This window comes from Canis lupus, chromosome 2, assembly GCF_011100685.1.
Source record: "Canis lupus familiaris isolate Mischka breed German Shepherd chromosome 2, alternate assembly UU_Cfam_GSD_1.0, whole genome shotgun sequence".
In the NCBI taxonomy this organism is placed as follows: Eukaryota; Metazoa; Chordata; class Mammalia; order Carnivora; family Canidae; genus Canis; species Canis lupus.
In genome coordinates this window covers 69,196,335-69,215,900 of record NC_049223.1, presented here as the reverse complement: position 1 = coordinate 69,215,900, position 19,566 = coordinate 69,196,335, and the positions used below count along the sequence as shown (strand labels likewise).

Sequence of the window (19,566 nt, the reverse complement as noted above, 5' to 3'; positions counted from 1 at the left end):
TTTACCCAGGTCTAGGATTTCCCAAAACTGGATCACAGGGGCTCTTGCAGGGGGAAAAAAAAAATGCAGTTTTCCTGTCACTGCCTAGGAGATGTTGGGTTCAGTACATTTTGGCCCAGGATCAGGAATTTGGATGTTAACAGATTCTTATGCTCTGGAAACTTGAGAAACACTGTCCTGGGCTGGCAGCCTGTGGAGTAGTGAATACTGTCAGGCAATGGGGCCTTGGTGTCAGCCCCTGACCCCCCATCTGTTGAGAAATCACAAGATCCAATTCCAATGTATTAAAGAGAACACTAAAAAAATAAAATAAAATAAAAATAAATAAAGAGAACACTAGTGTGTCTATAGTCCCAGTAGGCTCTTACGCTTGGGGAAATTCATATTTTCATTTTAAAGAATGCTTTGGGGGCAGTCCCGGTGGCGCAGCGGTTTAGCGCCGCCTGCAGCCCAGGGTGTGATCCTGGGGACCAGGGATCGAGTCCCACATCGGGCTCCCTGCATGGAGCCTGCTTCTCCCTCTGCCTGTGTCTCTGCCTCTGTGTGTGTGTGTGTCTCTCATGAATAAATAAATAAAATCTTTAAAAAAAATAAAGAATTCTTTGGAAGCATTCTTAGCAGTTACTGGAAGATGGCCTGTCCTACCTGGAGTATTCTAGTGTGTGGAGATTGCTGGGAGGTGGCCCCAGGATGACAGGAGCTGGGGGGATCTTCACTGGACTTTGTAGGCAGACCAGCTTGATGACCGGTTCCAGAGTCATGAATTAACTGGTTCCAGAGTCCTAGGTATGCCTGCCTTCCACGGTTCATGCTGACCATTACCCTACTGTTCTAGCTCACCCAAGTTTGCACAGAGTTCATGGTCACGCATGCATCCTCAAGAACACACATCTACAGAGGGTTGTGAGAAATCTGAGGTCTCTTCCAAGCAAAACACTGCTTCCAGCTTTCCTCCTCTACCCCATGCTTCCAGCTCTGCCAGCTCTTGCTAAAGGACAGCTCTAATGTTTCTTAAATTCCACATGAGTGAAATCATATGGCATTTGTCTTTTTCTGACTCATTTCACTCAGCATTATACTCTCTACATCCATGTTATTGCAAGTGGCAAGATTTCATTCTTTTTTATGGCTGAGTAGTATTTCACTATATATATATATATATCACATCTTTATCCATTCATCAGTTGACAGACATTTGGGCTCTTTCCATAATTTGGCTAATGTTGATAATGCTGCTAAAAACTTCAAATTAGTATTTTTGTATCCTTTGGATAAATACCTAGTAGTGCAATTGCTAGGTCGTAGGATAGCTCTATTTTTAATTTTTTGAAGAACCTCCATACTCTTTTCCAGAGTGGCTGCACCAGTTTGCATTTCCACCAACAATGTAAAAAGAGTTCCCCTTCTCCACATCCTCACCGACAGGTGCCTTCCTGTGTTATTAATTTTAGTCATTCTGATTGGTGTGAAATGATAGCTCATTGTAGTTTTGATTTGCATTTTCCTGATGATGAGTGATGTTGAGCATCGTTTCATGTGTCTGTAGGTCTTTTCCGGAAAAATGTCTACCCATGTCTTTGGCCCATTTTTTAATAGATTAATTATTTTTGGGGTGTTGAGATTTATAAGTTCTTTATGTTTCTTGGATACTAATCCTTTATCAGATATGTCATTTGCAAATATCTTCTCCCCTAAAGACAGCTCTAACAGAATAGCTTCTGCTCAAAATCCTTCTGTAGCTCCCACTGACATCACTCAGGCCGATGCGTTCTGATTTGACATCAGGGCTGCTATGACCTGGATACAACTCCTAGTCTGGAAGGTAGAATAATGGCTCCCAAAGGTGTCTACATTCTAACCCTTGGCATGTGTGAATGTGTTACATGGCTAAAGGGACTTTCAGATGGGGAGGTTATCCCAGATTATCTGGTTGGGCCCAGTCTAATGATATGAGCCCATAAAAGTGGAGACCCTTTCATGGTTGTGGTGGAGATGTGGGTAGAGATAGAAGGAGGGTCAGAGAGATATGACATTGCTGGCTTTGAAGATGGAGGAAGGGGCCATGAGCCAAGAAATGCAGGTAGACTTTGTATTGTTTGAAGACACTAATGTTGTGGTAATCTATGACAGCAATAGGAAACTAATACATTTCCCATCAAAGATCAAAGCTTCCTCCAACCAGTTTGTCCCTGGCTATTCCTCCCCCCAACACCACGTGTTCTCCTTCCTCCACATCTCTGCTCATGCTATCGTCCCTGTCCAGATGGCCTCTCACCTGAGCTCTTATTGACAACTGTCTTTCAGGGACACCTGGGTGGCTTAGCAGTTTGGCGCCTGCCTTTGGCCCGGGGCGTGATCCTGGAGTCCCTGGATCAAGTCCTGCATTGGGCTCCCTGCATGGAGCCTGCTTCTCCTCCCTCTGCCTGTGTTTCTGCCTCCCCACCCCCCGATCTCTCATGAATAAATAAAATATTTTTTAAAAACTGCCTTTCACTCCACCCTGTCCTCAGCACTGACCACCTGCCAGCAGCATTCACCCTTCTGTGGCCCAACCCGTGGGCTCCCCACTAAACCATAAACTCCTTGAAGGTGATGTCTGTGATTACTTTCCTCTGAACTCCATGACCAGGAGTGCTCCACAGAGGTTTGTGGAATGAACCTGAGGCATCTTGCGTAGACCCTCTGCTTCTTAGCTGCTAGCCACATTGGGATTACCTGGAAATCTTAACACAAGTCCTAATACTACCAAATCACCAGGGAAGAATGGGAAGTAGCTCCACAGGTTATTATTGGGGGATGGTTTCCAAGATTCAGAGTTAGGTAGAAGAAGCAGGAGGAAGTTGAAGATTGAGTAGAGCATGTTGCCATTCATGTGAAAAGGGGAAAAAATATTTATGTAAGCTAACAGAGAATTCTCTATGTTTAGAAAGACATGAAAAATAGGTAAAATAGGTAATAAGACATAAACCCCTGTGACTTTCTGAATTCTGTACCATATATATATGGTACCCAGTCACGAAAGTAAATAAAATTTCGAATATCCAAAATACTGATTCTGGCTGTTATTGCCAGAAAAGATCCAGGATGTCCCAGGAATCTGCATCTAAAGCACCGTCCGCCAGCTCATTCTAAGTCAGGAACTGAACTGTCAGGAAGAGGGCAGAGTTGAGATGCAAAGGGTATTTGGAAGCATAAACTTATGATCCACTTAATCAGAAAAATAGGTAGAAAGCTCTCCAGGGGATTGTGAGCCAGGTTTGGGAATCTACTGATTTAGCCCCACCTCTGCATTTTATGGATGAGAGAAGAGAAGAAGAAGGGCACCTGGGTGGCTCAGTTGGTTAAGCGTCTGCCTTTGTCTCACATCATGATCCCAGGGTCCTGGGATGGAACCCCACGTCAGGCTCCCTGCTCAGCTTCTCCCTCTGCCCCTCCCTCTCCTCATGCTTGTGTTCTTTCTCTCTGAAATAAGTAAATATTTTTTAAAGAGAGAGAGAGAGGGAGAGTGACTTCCCAAAGCTACACAGCCAGTCAGAAGCATAGGCCAGTACCCCAGGAATGACAGTGACATTGACTCTCAGCCCCTGCTCACCCTCAAGCAGGGACCCTGCTGACTCACTCAAAGGGCAGGAGGAAGAGAATGACAGAGAAGAAAACACCATCTTTAATCAACCCACCTGCACAGAAACAAGGGTACAGTCCCTGCCTTGCAAGGTCCCAGTGGGAAAAGAACTTGGTCCCCTTGCAAAAACCATCTTATAAAAACAAAAGGCTTCAAAGCACCAGTGGCTAAACCCGTTGAATATAAAGGAGGCTGGGGGTGGGGGTGGGAGGTGAGGGCTGGAGGCAGAAGGTGGCCCAGTGGCAGGATAGCAGCCAGGTCCAAAGGGGGCTGCCCCCTTCTTGAGCTGAACCCCTAGCTACCTGGGCAGACTATATGGGACCGCAGTGCCCGGGGTGACCAGTGGAACTCCTGGGGCTGGCTCCTTAGCACAGCACTGCAGATGGGATGGTGTGGTGTGGTCCTAGCTCAGGATAGTTTGGCCTTAGATGGTAGGGACTGCTAGACCTGATGGCAGAGAGCAAGGAATGGAGTGTCACCACGGGCTCAGGTGTACAAACCATCTGTGTTTCCTTCCAGTTCCCCCACGCCTCCTGCCCTCTCTTCTAACCCAGGGCCACTCCTGTTTCACAGACTGGGAAGCTGAGACCTGACCCTCCTGCCCTTGGACTCATGGTCAGTGCACAGCAAGTATGGTCCTCAGGGGTGTCTGTGGAAGGAGATGGTGAGAATGAGCTCTCATCTCTGTTTGCTTTCAAGGGTTCTGGCCCTCTTGGCTCCGCACCACGACGCACACTCCCAGCCTGCCTCTTCAAGAACTCCTTCTGGGCTTGTTAGAGGTTTCTCTTGGAACTGAAGTGGTCACAAACGCTAGTGATCTTTGAAAGTTTTCCATTCTGGAACCACAAGTCTTCCAACTGGAGAGGTGGATGGAGCCATCAGGGGTTGGTGGAGTTGCTGAGGGGATAGGGGATCATGACTGCAGCAGACTCGGCCTCAGGGACCTGGAAGGGGGTGGCGTGGCTGAGATATGCTCCCCCTACCCCTGCCCATGCGCCATTACTGGAATGAGCTTGAAAGATTTGCCAAAGATGGACAGGGGCCGAGTCTAGGAGGGCTTCCCTGTGGGTCTTGCTGAATTCAGGGCTCTAGGCTCTGTTCATCTGGTTCCCAACAGGAGAACAGGTGTATTGCTTCAAGAGAGGCGCTGACAAGTGGTGGTCATGGTGGCGGATGGTGAGTGTGATGTAGATCACATGAGTTCTAGTGTCCCAGCTGGACGGGGGTTTGGAAATGGGATTCAGAGACCAGACACTGGGTTTTGGAGTCTGAAACCACAGAAGGTACACTGTGTTCAAGGCCTGCCTCCACCAAAAGCCTTGCTGTGTGGCCTCAAGCAAATCGCTTCCTATCTCCGGGCCTCAGTTTCCATTACTCTAAAATGGGAATTATAATCTCAGCCTAGCCCGGGGAATTAAGAGTCGAATGAAAAGGCTAGAAAGCTCCATCTGCTAAGAGATTATTTTAATTGAGGGAAACTGAGGCCCAGAGAGGGCAAGGGCCTTGCCGGATGTCCCACAGCGAGCCCGTGAGGGAGCTGCAGGTGGAACCCAGGACTCCTCCTAGTTCACAGTAACTCCCCCCAGGGCTGGCGAAGGCCATTTCTCGCTGGACAAGGGGCCGGAAGTGGGGTCAAGGGTTTCGAAAGGGAGAGGCTGGAGAAGGGAGGGAGGCCCGGCGCACGCCAAGGCTGAGATAAAAAAAATACAAAGCCCGCGATCCCCTCCCCGCCCGGCCCCCCAGGGGCCCGCCGCGCCCCTGGAGTCGGGCCGCGGGTCCCTCCGAGTCCGCGTCCGCGTCCGCGCAGACCCGGCCGGCGCAGGCTGCAGTCGGTCCGCGAGCCGCCAGGGGGCGCGCCTGCCACCGGCCCGAGCGCGCCCAGCCGCCGCCGTCCAGCCCGTGGGCGCGGGACTCCGGCCAGAAGCTACCCCGACCTGCAGGAAACAAAGGCAGGTTAGGGAGGTGGACCCTGAAGGTCCGCGGGCAGAGGGGTCCGGCTGCCCTCCGCGCTGCCCCCTCCCCCTTCTGCCCCGACCGGACGCCCCAGTCCCTCCACCCCGCCCCAAGCCATGACCCACGTGTACAGAGGCTGCAGTTGTAAATGCGACGTCTTCTGGGGCGCCTGGTATCCGTAGGAGTCAAAGCCACCGATGAAGTCAACTGCGGAAGGGGAGGTGGCGCATAGTTAGGGATGGGCCTGTGGGGTAAGAGTTAGGGGAGGCTGGGTCCTGAAAAGGAAGTATCTGAGGGCCAGACCGCCCCTCGCCCCCCCCCCCCCCCCGCCCCTACAGGGTCTTAGGGCGGGGCTCTGCAGCCCCATCCTGAGAGTCCGACCTATGCGGGAGCTCAGCCTGAGCGGGCCGAAGCCCAAGTGGATGGAGAGCAGGGGAGGGGGGGCGAGGCGTCCTTTCAGGGAGCAGGGCCTGCGCCACTTAAGGGGGCAAGACCTCGGAGGTGGGGGTGGAGGGTAGAGCGGGGATGCGACTGGGCACGGCAGGTGCTTGGTAGGGGCGAGCCTCGTGGAGCAAACTCCGAGGGCGCAACCTAAGAGGAGTGGGTAGAGAGCAGCGCTGCAGCCTGCACTGGGCACCTGGGTGTCTGGGTGACAGCCCGGGCCGCGCTGGCCGCGCAGACCCCCCCCCTCCGCCGCCCCTTCACCCCCACCAAGAGGGGCCAGTTGGCCAACCCCCGGCTCCCTCCCGCCTAGGCCGCGCGGGGCTCTGTCCAGGGTGCTGAAGGCACGGGTGGTGCGTGGCCAGGCTTCCCCGTTCCCGAGGGGCTGGGCACTCACAGCTGTCCTCCTCCTCCAGGAACACTTTGCTCACGTAGCAGGCGAACACGAAGCCAAACAGCTGGGGGTGGAAGGAAAGAAGACAGAGACTCTTCCTCCACCCCCTGCCTGGCCGGGCCCAGTAGGATGGGAGGACGGGGTGGGCTAGGATGAAGGCCAACTCGGAACAGCTTCAAGTTAAATGACTGGGCCTTACAGTCAAACACAGCTGGCTCCATTCTCTGTTCTGCGAGTGGACTTGGACCAGTCATTATTTTATCTTTTTGAGCCTCGTTTTTCCCAGCCAGACTTGGACAATAGTTTACTGACTTAAGAGGAAAGAGGATTATGTGGTTTTGGGTGTGTGGAGTGCTGAGGCCAAGACTGGGAACTATATTACTATCTTGAGGCCACTCTTCTACTCTCACAACTCTACACAGCTGATGTGGTCACGCCTTTCTGTGAATAAGCATATAAGCTTGGAGAGGGCAAGTGACTTGTCCGAGGTCACACAGTGGATACACTGGAAACTGGGTTGACTCACAGTCTGACTCATTCTATTCATTCAACTTGCTCATCCTGGAATAGGGGCTGTCGCACGAGTGAAGGGAGGAGATACAAAATGTGAAGATGGATGGAGCCAGGCAGAGGCACAGGCAGGCTGGAAGGTCTAGGTTCTCCCCTTCTTAACTAGAGCTAAACAAAGGGGTTGAGGCAGACTCCACCTCTGGGGGTCTGTGGGCTAGGTGTGGGGGGGACGAGGGCAGGAGGACTCACAGCCAGGAAGATCTGCAGGGCACTGCTGAGTGCTTCGATGTAGGGATAGTCAAGCAGGCAGCCGGTGACAGAGATGACATGATGGTCTTCCAGGGCCAGGCGGGAGTTCAGGACAGGGGTCACCAGGCAGCCTGGCCCATTCTCCATCCACCAGGAGCGATGCAGGGACGTGTTGAAGGTCATGATGAAGTCCCGGTCCTGGGGGCAGAGGGGCCTAGGATACTGAGCTGGGGCCAGGGGTGGGGGGCATCTTCCCCAGGCCCCAGGAAACCATATAAGATCTATGTCACACCTGGACTGTTGTGACAGCCTCCTCGCCTGGCTGGATTTGTAGGGCATGGAGGGAGTCTGTTTCTGCATGTCTATATTTGGCCAGTAGGTGGCGCTTGATGACTATGTAGGTCTCACCGTTCCATCAGAGATGGAAGGGGCTGGCTGACCCACACGAGCCCCAAAGTTTCAGGGATGCAAGGGACACTAACAGGGACCAAGTCTAGTTTCCCAGCCAGGGGTGAAATCCTCAATGTCGACATCTTCACAGCCCTTCAGTATCTCCACTGCTCTCTGGGTGTGGCCCCGGGGCAAACCTGCCCTCTCTAGCCCTTGGTACCCCCCACCAAAGTAGAGAAGGGGCTGGCCTAGATCAGAGGTTCTCACCCACAGCTCGAATCTCTGTTTATCGATCCATTCACTCATGCAGCCTGTTAATAAATATTCACTGAGTGCTGTCCAGGTGCCAAGTGCTGCTGAGATATATAATCTCATTTCATCCCCTCAGCAACCACACAAAGTGGTTATCTGTGCTTAGACAGGAAAACTCAAGCTCAGAGAGGGTAAGCCATTTGCTCAAGGTCACACAGCTTGGAAATGATGGAGCCGGGATTTAGATCTAGCAGAACTTACAAAGCCAATGCTCTCATTCATAATTTTTCCCTTCTTTATATACTAGTAATAGAAGTTGTGTCCTCTGGGCTTGCTCTTCCACAAGCTAAAAACTTCCCCCTTCTTCAGTAGTTCTGCATGAGACCTGGTCCATTCAATTGTCCCCAGTGTACTTCATCCCTTCCCCTTCTGAAAATATTGATCAGAACTGGACTCAAATCTTTGTGGCCTAAGCAGTACAAAATGCATAGCATTTTCACCTCCCCTGTACTGAACACGTGTGGGGCACTTGTTAGGGCCACTAAAGTGATTGGTTTCTACTGAGCCTGTGAACAAGTGGGACCCCAGCCCATTCTCACCCAGATGGCCCTTTAGTCTTATCTGCTCCATCATTTGTTTCTGAGGAGTGCAGAAGAGGCCAGAAACAAAAAAGTGGGGGTAAGTCTGGGGAGTACAGATTATTCGGGTGTGTGGAGGGAGATCTCATCAAGAGATGATGCCCCGAACCAAACTAGGAGCCCCTGTGTAGGAGACAGGAACAGTCAGGCTCTGCCCTCTGGCATTGCCAGGCCTGAGGCTTACCTGGGACAGCTGTCCAACCTCCAGGTAGAAGCAGATGATAAATGCATTCCAGCCGACCCAGAGCACCAGCCAGGCTGCATACTGGGGAAAGGAGAGGTGGGATCAGGGTGGGCCTGGGGGAGTGTGGATGGGGCGCGTCAATGGAGATAGAGCTCAGGGACTGAGGAGACCTTTGCAGGGGAAATTATGACACTATCTCACTCAGAGAGCACTTTAGAGTTTAAAATCATTTTTACATCTGTTTGGTCCTTACAACAGCCCTGCATGGAAGGCCCTGTCCTTTCTCTAAAGATAACTAATGTAAGCCCTAGAGGGGAGGTTGAAGTTTTCCAAGATCACACAGCTAGGCAGAGAAAGGGCTGCTATTCAAGCTCCAGTCCTCTGGCAGCTAATCCGATGCCTTTTGCAGAGAACAACAGACAAGCCTGGCTCCGCAGAGCCGGAGTGGAGCTGGGTATTTCCACCCAAGTCCTGTGCCTGCCAATTCCAGTGCGGTCACCCGCCAGACAACGAAATCCTCAGGGGTGAGGAAACTAGACTTGGTCCCTGAGTGCCTGGGGCTTTCCTGAGAGCTGGAGAGCACGCTCCCATCCCAGGTGAGGCAGAGCTTTGGAAGGGCCCTGTTCACCCGGCTTCTGGAAGCTCAGCCTGTTGGAGGTGGGAGGAGCCCAAGAATGAGCCGGAGAGGGCTCTGGCGGGAGCGTGGCAAAACATGTCATTGTTATCACGGGTGTCAAGCATTTATGTAGTAAGGCTACTGAAAAGCCTTTTCCCTCAAAAGAGGCATGTGAATGGGTCACTGAGGGAGAACAGGGAGAAGGGTGGGCCCAGCTGAAAACAGGAGTTTAACAGAGACCATCAAGGCCCCAGGCTTGGAAAGAGGAAGCAGGAGGATGGAGCCAGGGACATGATCCCCTCCTGGGATGGGAGCACAGGAGACACTGGCCTCAAAGCCACACTGGCCACTCTAGCCCATGTTCTTGATGAACAGGAAAGGACGAAGGCCAATCCAGCCTTCTTAAAGCAACCTGAGAAGCTAAAGATGAAGTCTGTCCCCCCGCTGGCTTACTGAGGCAGCGTGGCCATGTATCGGGAGCCTTCGCTATGGATCTGATGTTCTCATCCTGCCACTTTTTAGCTGTGTGACCTTAGGAAGCCTCATAACCTTTCTGAGCCTCATTTCCCTGTCTGGAAAATGGAGATGGTAAGATATACCTCGCAGGGCTGTTGTAAAGATAAGTAAAACATGCGAAACTCTTAGCAGTGTGCTTGGCACGTGGTAGGCACTCACTACATGGCAGAGCTGGTTAATATTTGGATTTTCCCCTAGGAAATTCTTCAGGGAGAATATCAGCCTTGTCTCCCTGCTGAGCAGAGAAGCATTGGGATTTGAGCCAGGCCGGAGCTAAGACAGAGCAGGGGGCTGGGCACCCAGGGTAGGGGGCAGTTCTGGCTGGATGAACAGTGGGGGTGGATGGGAGGGGCCAAGTGAGCCATACCAGAATGAGGTACCGCGAGCGGTACTGCACGGTGCCAAAGATGCCCAGGATGACTGCCATGATGTGCAGGAAGTTGGCTAAGATAGGAGCCCACTGGTAGCCCAAGAAGTCAAAGATCTGCCGCTCCAGCGCAGCTACCTGTGGGAAAAAGCAGGCTGAGGCCAAGGTCACCGCCCAAAGGGGAAGGACAGGCACTCCTCCTTGACCTTGAGGAGCAGATGACACCATTTACCATGGTATCGAGCCACCATGGCCCGACTGGACACAAGTCTCAGAGCCATCCCGGCCCCACCAGACTACAGGGATCTGGGGAGATGGAAGCAAGTCTGTGGGGATGAACTGAGACAGCCCCGATCATCACTTTGGGGATAGCTAACAGGAGAAGGGAGCAGGGTTCAGCACTCCTTCCTCCCCACTAGCACCCCTGCCCCCTGTGGGGCTCTGAGCGGGTAGAGTTAGGATCCAGACTGCCTCCCCCACCCCTGGCCAAGGGCCAAGCCCTGGCCCTGAAGGGCCCAGGAGAGTCCCTGGGCCTGAGTCACCTCTTCCAAGGACTCCTCTCTGGAAGTCCTGGCCCGTGGAATCCGTGTGCTGCAGAGAAAGGGATTTTTTTTACTTCCCTTCCCCAGGGTAGCTGCAGTAGGTTGCAAAATTGCCCTCAAGGTCTTTCTCTCCCTTTTTCCATGCTCTTTGGCAGTAGCCTCCCACACGAACACTGTGCTTGGTCATGTCGCTTGCTTTGCCCGATGGGACTTTAGCAAGCACAGTGCAAGTGAAGACCCAAAAGAAATGCTTGTCCACTGGAGCTCGCCTACTTGCTACACTTGTAACACAGAGGACACTATGTGAAAGAGCCCCTGTGACCTGCTGGAGGGTGATAGGAGAACCAAACACTCCGCCCCCCTCCCCCCCACCGCCAGATGACAGCCCACCAACCATCAGACACATGAGGGAGGCCACTGTAGATCATTCCAGTGCTAGCCAACCCACCAACTGGCCAAAAACACATAGCCAGACCAGAAGAATCATCCATCGGACCTACAGAATCAAGAGCTAAATAAAATGATTGTTCTAAACTGCTGCTGGGCAGCACAGGTGGCTCAGTGGTTTAGCGCCACCTTCGGCCCAGGGTGTGATCCTGGAATCCTGGGATCAAGTCCCACGTCGGGCTCCCTGCGTGGAGCCTGCTTCTCCCTCTGCCTGTGTCTCTGCCTCTCTCTCTCCCTGTGTCTCTCATGAATAAATAAATAAAATCTTTTTAAAATAATTTAAAAAAATAAACTGCTGCTATGGAATAGTTTGTTACCCAGCAAAAGCGAGCTGATATAGGACTCAATCAACACTCTCTTGCCAGGAACTCCTGGCTCAATGTTTCAGCTGATACAGCTGAGAACTAAAGTGCCAATGACATCATTACTGACTGTCCAATACCTCTTCTCCTGGTGAAAGAATGCATCTCTTTGTGTGTGTGTGTTTTTTTTAAAGATTTTATTTATTGTATTCATGAGAGATCAGAGAGAGAGGCAGAGACATAGCAAAGGGAGAAGCAGGCTCCCCATAGAGACCCTGGGATCACACCCTGAGCCAAAAGCAGACTCTAAACCACTGAGCCACCCAGGCGACCCGAACCCATCTCTCTGTTTTGGGAATCACTCCCAGACTTTTAGTCCATGTGGCTTGGGTGGGGCTGAGCCCACCTCTAATTTCAGCAGTGGGCTCATGACCAAGTCCTAACCAAATAATCGACACACAGGGATCTGTTCAGGGCTGGGCACTTGTCCTGCACCCTGTTCCTGAGAGTCACCCTGGAAAGTTGCTAGAGCAACTGGGGCAGATACTATCTGCCAGGGTATCTGAATGGGTAGAGTGTCACCTGGAGCTGTTGGTGGCCGTCTTTGCCATCTCAGAGGGACAACGTGCTTGAGGAGGAAGCCAAAGCTAAGGGACAGAGAGGGAAGAGTGAACAAGCAAGGGGAATGTCCAGGTCACATCGTTGTAGGTCTGAGGATCTAGAAAATGCCGAAAATGAATCTTCCCTCCTTGTAATCATGATTTCTGTCATTTGCAACCAAAACTCCTGATTAAAAAAGAAGGGGAGAGAAGAGGATCTGGCTGGGAAGGGATAGGGAAGATTCTGATCGAGAAGATCCCAGAAGCCGTTTTCCTAGCAAGGAGGCAGGAGGAGGTGGAGCTGATGCTACCACCACCCAGATGGCAAGGCGTGGGCAGAGACCCAGGAAGCTGCAGGCCCAGCCCTGGCACCCACCCACCTGGCACCAGCCTGCCTCTTGGTGACTCCTCTTGTGGGGCCCTGAAGATTGTAAAGAGCTTTCCAAGTTCATCCCTCACTGGATACTCCTTGGCAGAGAGGCAGAGCTGAGATCATTATCTCATTCTCAAGAAAGAGATCATGAGGCTCAGAGAAAGGAAGTGACTTGCCCAAGGTCACACAGCAGGTAGGTGGCAGAGCCAGGCAGTCATTCTGCTCTTCTCTGCCACCTGGCCCATCTTGGCACCAACACCCCATCATCTTTCTCTGTTGGCACAGGCCTGGGAGTTAAGAGGTGTGGGTTCTGGCTGAGAGTCTGACAGACTCCTGGGTGACCAGACCACCTTCCCCACGGAGTCTCAAGCTCCTTCTTTTGTACGTAAGAGGCCACTGGACTATAGGACCTCTAAGGGCCCTTCCAGCTTTGATTCTAGCTGACCGTGGGGGAGACACTCCTCAGGTTGCTTCCTGCTCCCAACAGCTCCTGCCTGGCTTCTGCTCTTCTCCTCTCACCTCGAATCTGCCAGGCCTTGGGGAGCCTTGGGGTGGTTTGGGGCCCACTTGATGTTCTCAACTCAGCTGGCACCTGGTCCTGGCAGGGAGGCTGCCACCAGAGGATGGAGGAAGTGGCTGAGACAGACTTGCCCAGGCTCATGGTGTAGCTGGGAAGACATCTCACCTGGATATGCCTACCTACAGTATGGTATCACCCTGGCCTGCCCCTGGCCCTTGCTCCAACCCCTCTGGGTTCTCGGGGACCTCACTGAGAAAGTAGGCAGGGGGATAGTTACCACGAAAAGCTTTGGAGTCACTAAAATTCAGGTTCAAATTGCAGCTCTGTGTGACTTAGTTTGAGTTACTTTCCCTCTCTGAGACTATTTCTTCAGCTGTAAATAGGGAAGGCGATCCTTCCCCCAAGAAGTTGTTGTGAGGATACAGAGACATCACATAGACTAACAGACAACTAGATGTAATAAAAGGTGGCTCATTAGTAGAAGACTCAACAGTGGGAGCTTCTTAGTTGGGCACCGAAGGCTTGCTAGGAGCTGGCCCACACCTTTATCCCCAGCCAGCTCCTGCCCCCTTAAGGGGCTGAAATGACAGTTGAAGTCCTGCCTTCATTTCCCTTTTCCTATATGCAAGTCCTCCTTGGTCTTCAAAGTATACCACTATTCCCTCCTTTCTAGGAAGACCTCTCTGACTGGCCCAAGGAGCTGGCTCTTTCCCCACTGAAAATGGATCTGATCCCTGGCAGGCATCACTCCGGCCCCCCTCCACCCTCCTCCATCCTTGTTCATAGAGCATGTGGTCTGCGTCAGGTCCCCTGCTGGCTTGGCATGCAGAAGGGAATAGGCTGTGGTCCCTACCCTATGGGAACTCAGAGTCTAGTAAGGGAAGAGTGACAGTCACAAACCAGTGTAGTGAGTGGGGTCACCCAGACCTGAATGCTGCTGTCTCCCTGCCAGTGCTGAAAGCAAAGATAGATTTAAGTCCATGTATATACATTTTTTATTTTAATTTAATTTTAATTTTTTTTAAAATTATTTATTTATTCATGTGAGACACACAGAGAGAGACAGAAACACAGGCAGAGGGAGAAGCAGGCTCCTCACAGGGAGCCTGATGCAGGACTCAATCCCCAGACCCGGGATCATGCCCTGAGCCAAAGGCAGACGCTCAACCCCTAAGCCACCCAGGCGTCCCTTTTCAAATTTTTAAAAACTTTAAAATTTTTAAAAACATTTATTTATTCATTCAAGAGAGAGAGAGGGAGGGGGTAGAGAGTCTTTTTTTAAATTTTTATTTATTTATGATAGTCACAGAGAGAGAGAGAGAGAGAGGCAGAGACATAGACAGAGGGAGAAGCAGGCTCCACGCACCGGGAGCCCGACGTGGGATTCGATCCCGGGTCTCCAGGATTGCGCCCTGGGCCAAAGGCAGGCGCTAAACCACTGGGCCACCCAGGGATCCCGGGGTAGAGAGTCTTAAGCACAGAGCTCAATACGGAGCTCGATCTCATGACCCTGAGATTATGACCTGAGCTGAAACCAAAAGTCGGCCACTCATTCGACTATGCCACCCAGCACCCCCCAACTTTTTTTTAAAAGTGAACTCTATACCCAACATGGGGCTCCAACCCACATCCCTGAGATCAAGTCCTATGTTCTAACCGACTGAGCCAGCCAGGCGCCCCTCCATATATACTTTTTGAGATTCTGCGTCTTAAAAATAATCTCAATTCTAGAGTTATTTTTTATTAGAAAACCAAGTCAGATATTCCAGAACTTCTGCTTGTGCAGCTGTGATTTGTGGCTAATTAACAAATAAAGAACAAACAATTAGGAGGAATATCTTCCCCATCTGGTTGCACCACTTAGAACAATAATCTGAGGGCTGCAGTGACTGTAAATCCTAGTGGGCCTTGCTGTGTCTTGTTAGTTTGTTGGGAGGAATAGCGTGGAGACAACGGCAGCCTCCTTTGCAAAAATTTCAAGTGCACATGCACTAAAGGAAAAACTGACTCTGGGCTTTTTGTTTGTTTGTTTTTAACCTGGTCAGCCTGTAAACCAGGTCTTGAGTCTCTCTCCTCGGTGGGCCAGGACCAGGACAGAGCTCCTGTTGGCAGCTGATGTGGCCTCCTGCCTGATGGAGGAGGCGGGCCACCACCCCTGTCCAAGTGCTTTTTCTTTGCATTGTTGTTTTGTGTTTTGTTTTAAGTAGGCTCCACAGCAGCGTGGAGCCCAACATGGGGCCTGAACTCATGACCCTGAGATCAAGACTTGAACGGAGATCAAGAGTTGGAGGCTTAACCGGCTGAACCACTTGGGTCCCCAGTAGTATGGTTTTTCTAAAACACAGAACTGGTTGAGTCACTCTGTCATCAGGGCAGCCCACAGAGCCTGGGGTAATCCTGGAGGAGGCCTTGGGCCTGCCAATGTCCCCCGAGAAGCAGGATGGGTGGCCTGACCATCCCAGAGTGACAATGAGAACAAGTCACCCATATTCTGTCTGGATCTGTCTAGACCTAAGGGGTAAGTCCCACGTGCCTGCCCCTCAGCCCTCTCCACCCTCCTCAAGGCCCTGTGCTGCTTTGCCTCACCCACCCGCCCTGCCCCTACCCCTTTCACGAGCCCTTCCAAACCAGCCTGTGCCCCTAAAAGCCTCAGCTCCTTCCCCAAGAGGTCCCCCTCCCTTACGTTTTGCACTCAAGGATGGTACTTTCTCTGTGCTCTTCTCATATCCCTGTTCCTCGGGCCCAAGGGTGAAGTGAGATCCCCTGGGGTCCCTAAGTTGCTTGCAGAACTGGACAACGCTGTGCCCCTGGGGCTCAGGCCTTGTGGCTATTCCACTTCCTTCACCACTGACTTTGTCATCCATTCGCCTCTGGGTCCTGCCCTGCCCTGCCCTGAAAGTGAGTTTCATCCCTGCATCATCCTGGTTGCCTTTGACATCATCCAGGGGCCACCCCCTTCCAGCAGCTCAACCTCTCAACTCTCAAACACCGTTCCCATGTCCTTTCCCTCCATTTCTCCTCCTCCACGGCCACGGCCACGGTATGGACTGTGGCATCACCACAGCTGCCCGCCTTCAAAGTCACCAATTTGACAGCCCCTGTTGGACCACTCCAGCTTGCTTCCCAACATCCCTGATGGTGATGGTGAAGACCCGGGCCCAGTGCCTCAGGTGCCCTGCCTCTCACCCTCCACCCCTCCCATTCCCTGGTTCCTCACATCACAGCTGGGCTTGCTGGGACCACACGATGCTTCCTCACTTGCACATGAGCTTCTCCTGGAATCCAAGCTCTCATACCGGCTGCCTTTCCATCACACCTGTCAGGAAAAGCCCACACCTGCACAAACCCAATTAACGATTTTCTCCCCACTTGCAAAACAGCCAAGTGCCTGCTAGAGAAAGTCACCCCCCAGGCAGACAAAGTGCAGGACAGATGCAGATCCTTAATCACCAGCTCTGAGCGACCCCTGCTGCCCCACAACTAGGCTTCTCTGGGGAACTCCCTTTCTCCAGACTGTTTCAGATCGGCCTCACTGTCCTTGACCCTCCTACCCCTGCAGCCTCATCTCAGAGGACCCGGCCTCTGCCTCCCCAGGCTGCCCCCTCCCCTGACCACTGCCTCCACCTACACTCTGGACCCCATCTCCTGTCTTCTCAGGAACTCCCACCATCCTCAGACTCTTCTTGCCTGTACCTCAACCTCTTCCTCCTCCCAAGATACTTCTCACTGGCTCCTAAACACACTCAAGCCACTTTATTGAAAAATCATAATAATAAAAGAAAGAGGCCCCTCCTCCTCCACCAGCGAATGCCTCATCTATCTCAACGCTCCCAAGCTCAGAAGTGTTGAACGGCCTCCATGGCCAGCTCTGCCAGTAGCTCCTCTGCTCACATGCACACGACGATTTGATTCAGTGGTTAGGAGTGGAACCTCAGTGAGAATCCTGGTAACTCCTCTGCACCTCAGTCTTCTCACCAACAGAATGGGTGTAATTCCCAATACCTCCCTCGCACGGTTATGGAAAGATTCCATATTCCATATTAATTTTTGTATATATTTAAAGTAAGCTCTATACCCAACGTGGGGCTCGAACTCACGACCCTGAGATCAAGAGGTGCATGTTCTACCGACTGAGCCAGCCAGGCACCCCATTTCTTTTTCAGTATTATTTAAAATTCTATTCTGCTGCAGGACTCCATGCCCGCCACTTGCCTTACTCTCTCCACGGCACTTATCCTAGACTAATGTACTACCCACTCTCTTTCCTTGACTCTTGGGTTAGAAGGTAAACTCCGCGGGAGCAGGGATTTCTGCCTGAGGTGGTCATGGCTGCATTGCTGGTGCTGAGAGCCATGCCTGGCACACTGCAGGTGCCAACGTTGCACTTGGTCTCCCCCTTCCCTGGCCACTGCTGATTTGGGTGCAGATCATCCTCCCATGCAGCCAGGCCCCCAAGTGTCAGAACACCCCAAGGCCATTTCCTGGGCCCTCTTTCTGCTCCATTGTCCAAGCAAACGCACACCCACCCCTGCTTCAGGGGTTACCTGCCCGTGTTTCAGCCTCCAGCCCCTTTATAACTGGCTACTCATTGGATGGCTCATCATGAACTTACTTACACCCAGACTCGGTCCATTTCCAGTGTTTGGGCCCCATGATGTGTCCAGCTACAAAAGCCAGAAAGCTAGACTTCAGGTCCTGGTCTCCCTCCTGCTTTTCTGAATCCCTCACATCTGGCCACTTTCTCCTGTCACCGTCCTCTCATCTGGCCATTATAATACCATCAGCTCCCCTCCTGTCCAGCCCAGGCCCCCCAGCCTACCTGAAGCCTAACCCGCCCCTCTCCTTTCCCAAGTGAAGCCACCATGAAGCTCCCCTGCGGCCCTTCCCCTTGCCCTTCGCTCCCCACCCCCACTCGATTATTTATTTATCGGGTAGCTGCCAGCCAAGGGGGATGCGGTTGCCATGGGAACCTTCAGCCCTGAGTCAGGGCTGCCTCTGTTCTCAGTAGGATGCTCTAGTCTGTCTAGCCGCCAACCCCAGGACCCAACCCCAGGTGGGGCCAAGGGATGAATGATGCAGATGGGCCCACCCCAGCCCCAGGAAGCTGGCTGGGAGAGAGGGTGGAGAGAGGGCCGGGCTCTGGGCCACAGAACCCATCAGAAGCCTCTGGTGCCTAAGCCCTTGCCAGCCAATTCTGCAAGTCAACTACTTTCTTGGCCAAAATTCCAGCCATATCACGGCGGCACTTAGACATGGAAGTCAGGCCATCAGACGGAATGATGAGAGAGGCGGTCCCTGAAGTTTCTAAAGAATGGTTTGGCCCAGTCAAGGGCTGAGGTGGGAAGGGCTCCCCATTTGGGGTCTAGCAAATGTGAGTTCCATCCCCAGTCAGTCTCTGATTCACTGTGTGACCTTGGGAAAATTAATCCCCGTCTCTGACCCTGACGATTCAGGTCATGCATGGAAAGCTCTCAGCCTAGCGCCTGGCACACGGTTGGTACTCTGTATATGGCAACAGCCTTTGCTGCAATCCCAAATTCAAGCTCCCCTTCTCCCAGTGGATTTCTGAGGCAGCTGACAAAATTAAACCCGACTCAGCCCCTCATCCATGAAATGAGGGAGTGGGACTGAAGCCAGACAGGAGGACCCCTGGAGATCCACCAGTCCAACCCCCTCATCAGGGAGGTGAGCAAACTGACAGCAGTGAGCTCTGCAAGAGGAAGGGTCTTCTCATTCTCCCTGAGCTCTGCTCCCATCTCCAAGGTCCATCTAGGGCAATGCCCTTTGAGCAGGAGTTGAAAGTCACAGGGACCAGGCAGTCTACGGCAGGGTCAGGGAAAGCTGGCCTAGCAGTTCCCTGAACAAATATTTCTTGAGCATCTATTATGCACCAGGCCCTGTGCAGAGTATATGGTGATGAACAGGCTGGTGTGGGGCCCTCCTCAGAGAGCTCAAGTCTGGACACAAACAGCACAGTCCTCTAGGAGCTGATGACGGGGGCTTCTCTGCCAGATTCCCCATCCACTGTGTGTACTGACCTGTGGGGACTCTTTCCTGCACTCAACACACACACACACATGCATGCACGCATGCACACGCGCACACACACACACACTCCTTGCCCCTTCCTGAGCTCCTGCAGCCCCTCTCTGCCCCATCTTGATTCCTTCTAGAAAATGGACAAGGTTATCACTGTTAAGTGAAAAGAAAAACAACAACAACAACAACAACAACAACAACCACACAAGCAAAAACCAAGCTGCAGAACAATAGGATTCCATTTATGTGTTAAAAAAAAAACAAAGCCAAAAAAAAAAAAGAAAAGAAAAGAAAAGAAAAAGATACGAAGTGTGTGTCAATGCAGAATCAAGAGGCCAGGAAACACACAACAAAGGTTATGAGAAATCCTTTCTAAGGAGTGACAATGGGGACACGGGGAGACTTCTACTTTTATTTATACTTCTGTATTTTGGAATTTTTTACAACAAAGATTTTTCAAAAACGTTAAGAAATGTTTTTCAATGTTGATTCATGTGAAAAAGCAGTTAAAGTGGCTCAGAGGATCCGAGGTCTCCTTCTTCGTCATGAACGTGCTGTGGGGTCCTGGGCAAGTCTCTCCCTCTAGGCCTCAATGTTCTCATCTGTACACTG

General features: G+C 52.0%; 1 protein-coding gene across 1 annotated transcript in view; it reads right to left on the bottom strand.

The window, feature by feature from the left end:
* Positions 1-3,648: 3,648 nt before the first annotated feature.
* The window catches only part of NKAIN1 (sodium/potassium transporting ATPase interacting 1), a 41,795-nt gene continuing 25,877 nt past the window's right edge, over positions 3,649-19,566 (bottom strand). Inside the window, exons 2-7 of the mRNA XM_038531318.1 lie at positions 10,133-10,270; positions 8,634-8,714; positions 7,170-7,367; positions 6,414-6,474; positions 5,701-5,782; positions 3,649-5,556 (exon numbers count right to left, since the gene is read on the bottom strand). Of these exons, the coding sequence (XP_038387246.1) occupies positions 5,547-5,556; positions 5,701-5,782; positions 6,414-6,474; positions 7,170-7,367; positions 8,634-8,714; positions 10,133-10,270 (570 nt within the window). The 3' untranslated portion in view covers positions 3,649-5,546. The remainder of the gene's footprint in view (positions 5,557-5,700; positions 5,783-6,413; positions 6,475-7,169; positions 7,368-8,633; positions 8,715-10,132; positions 10,271-19,566) is intronic.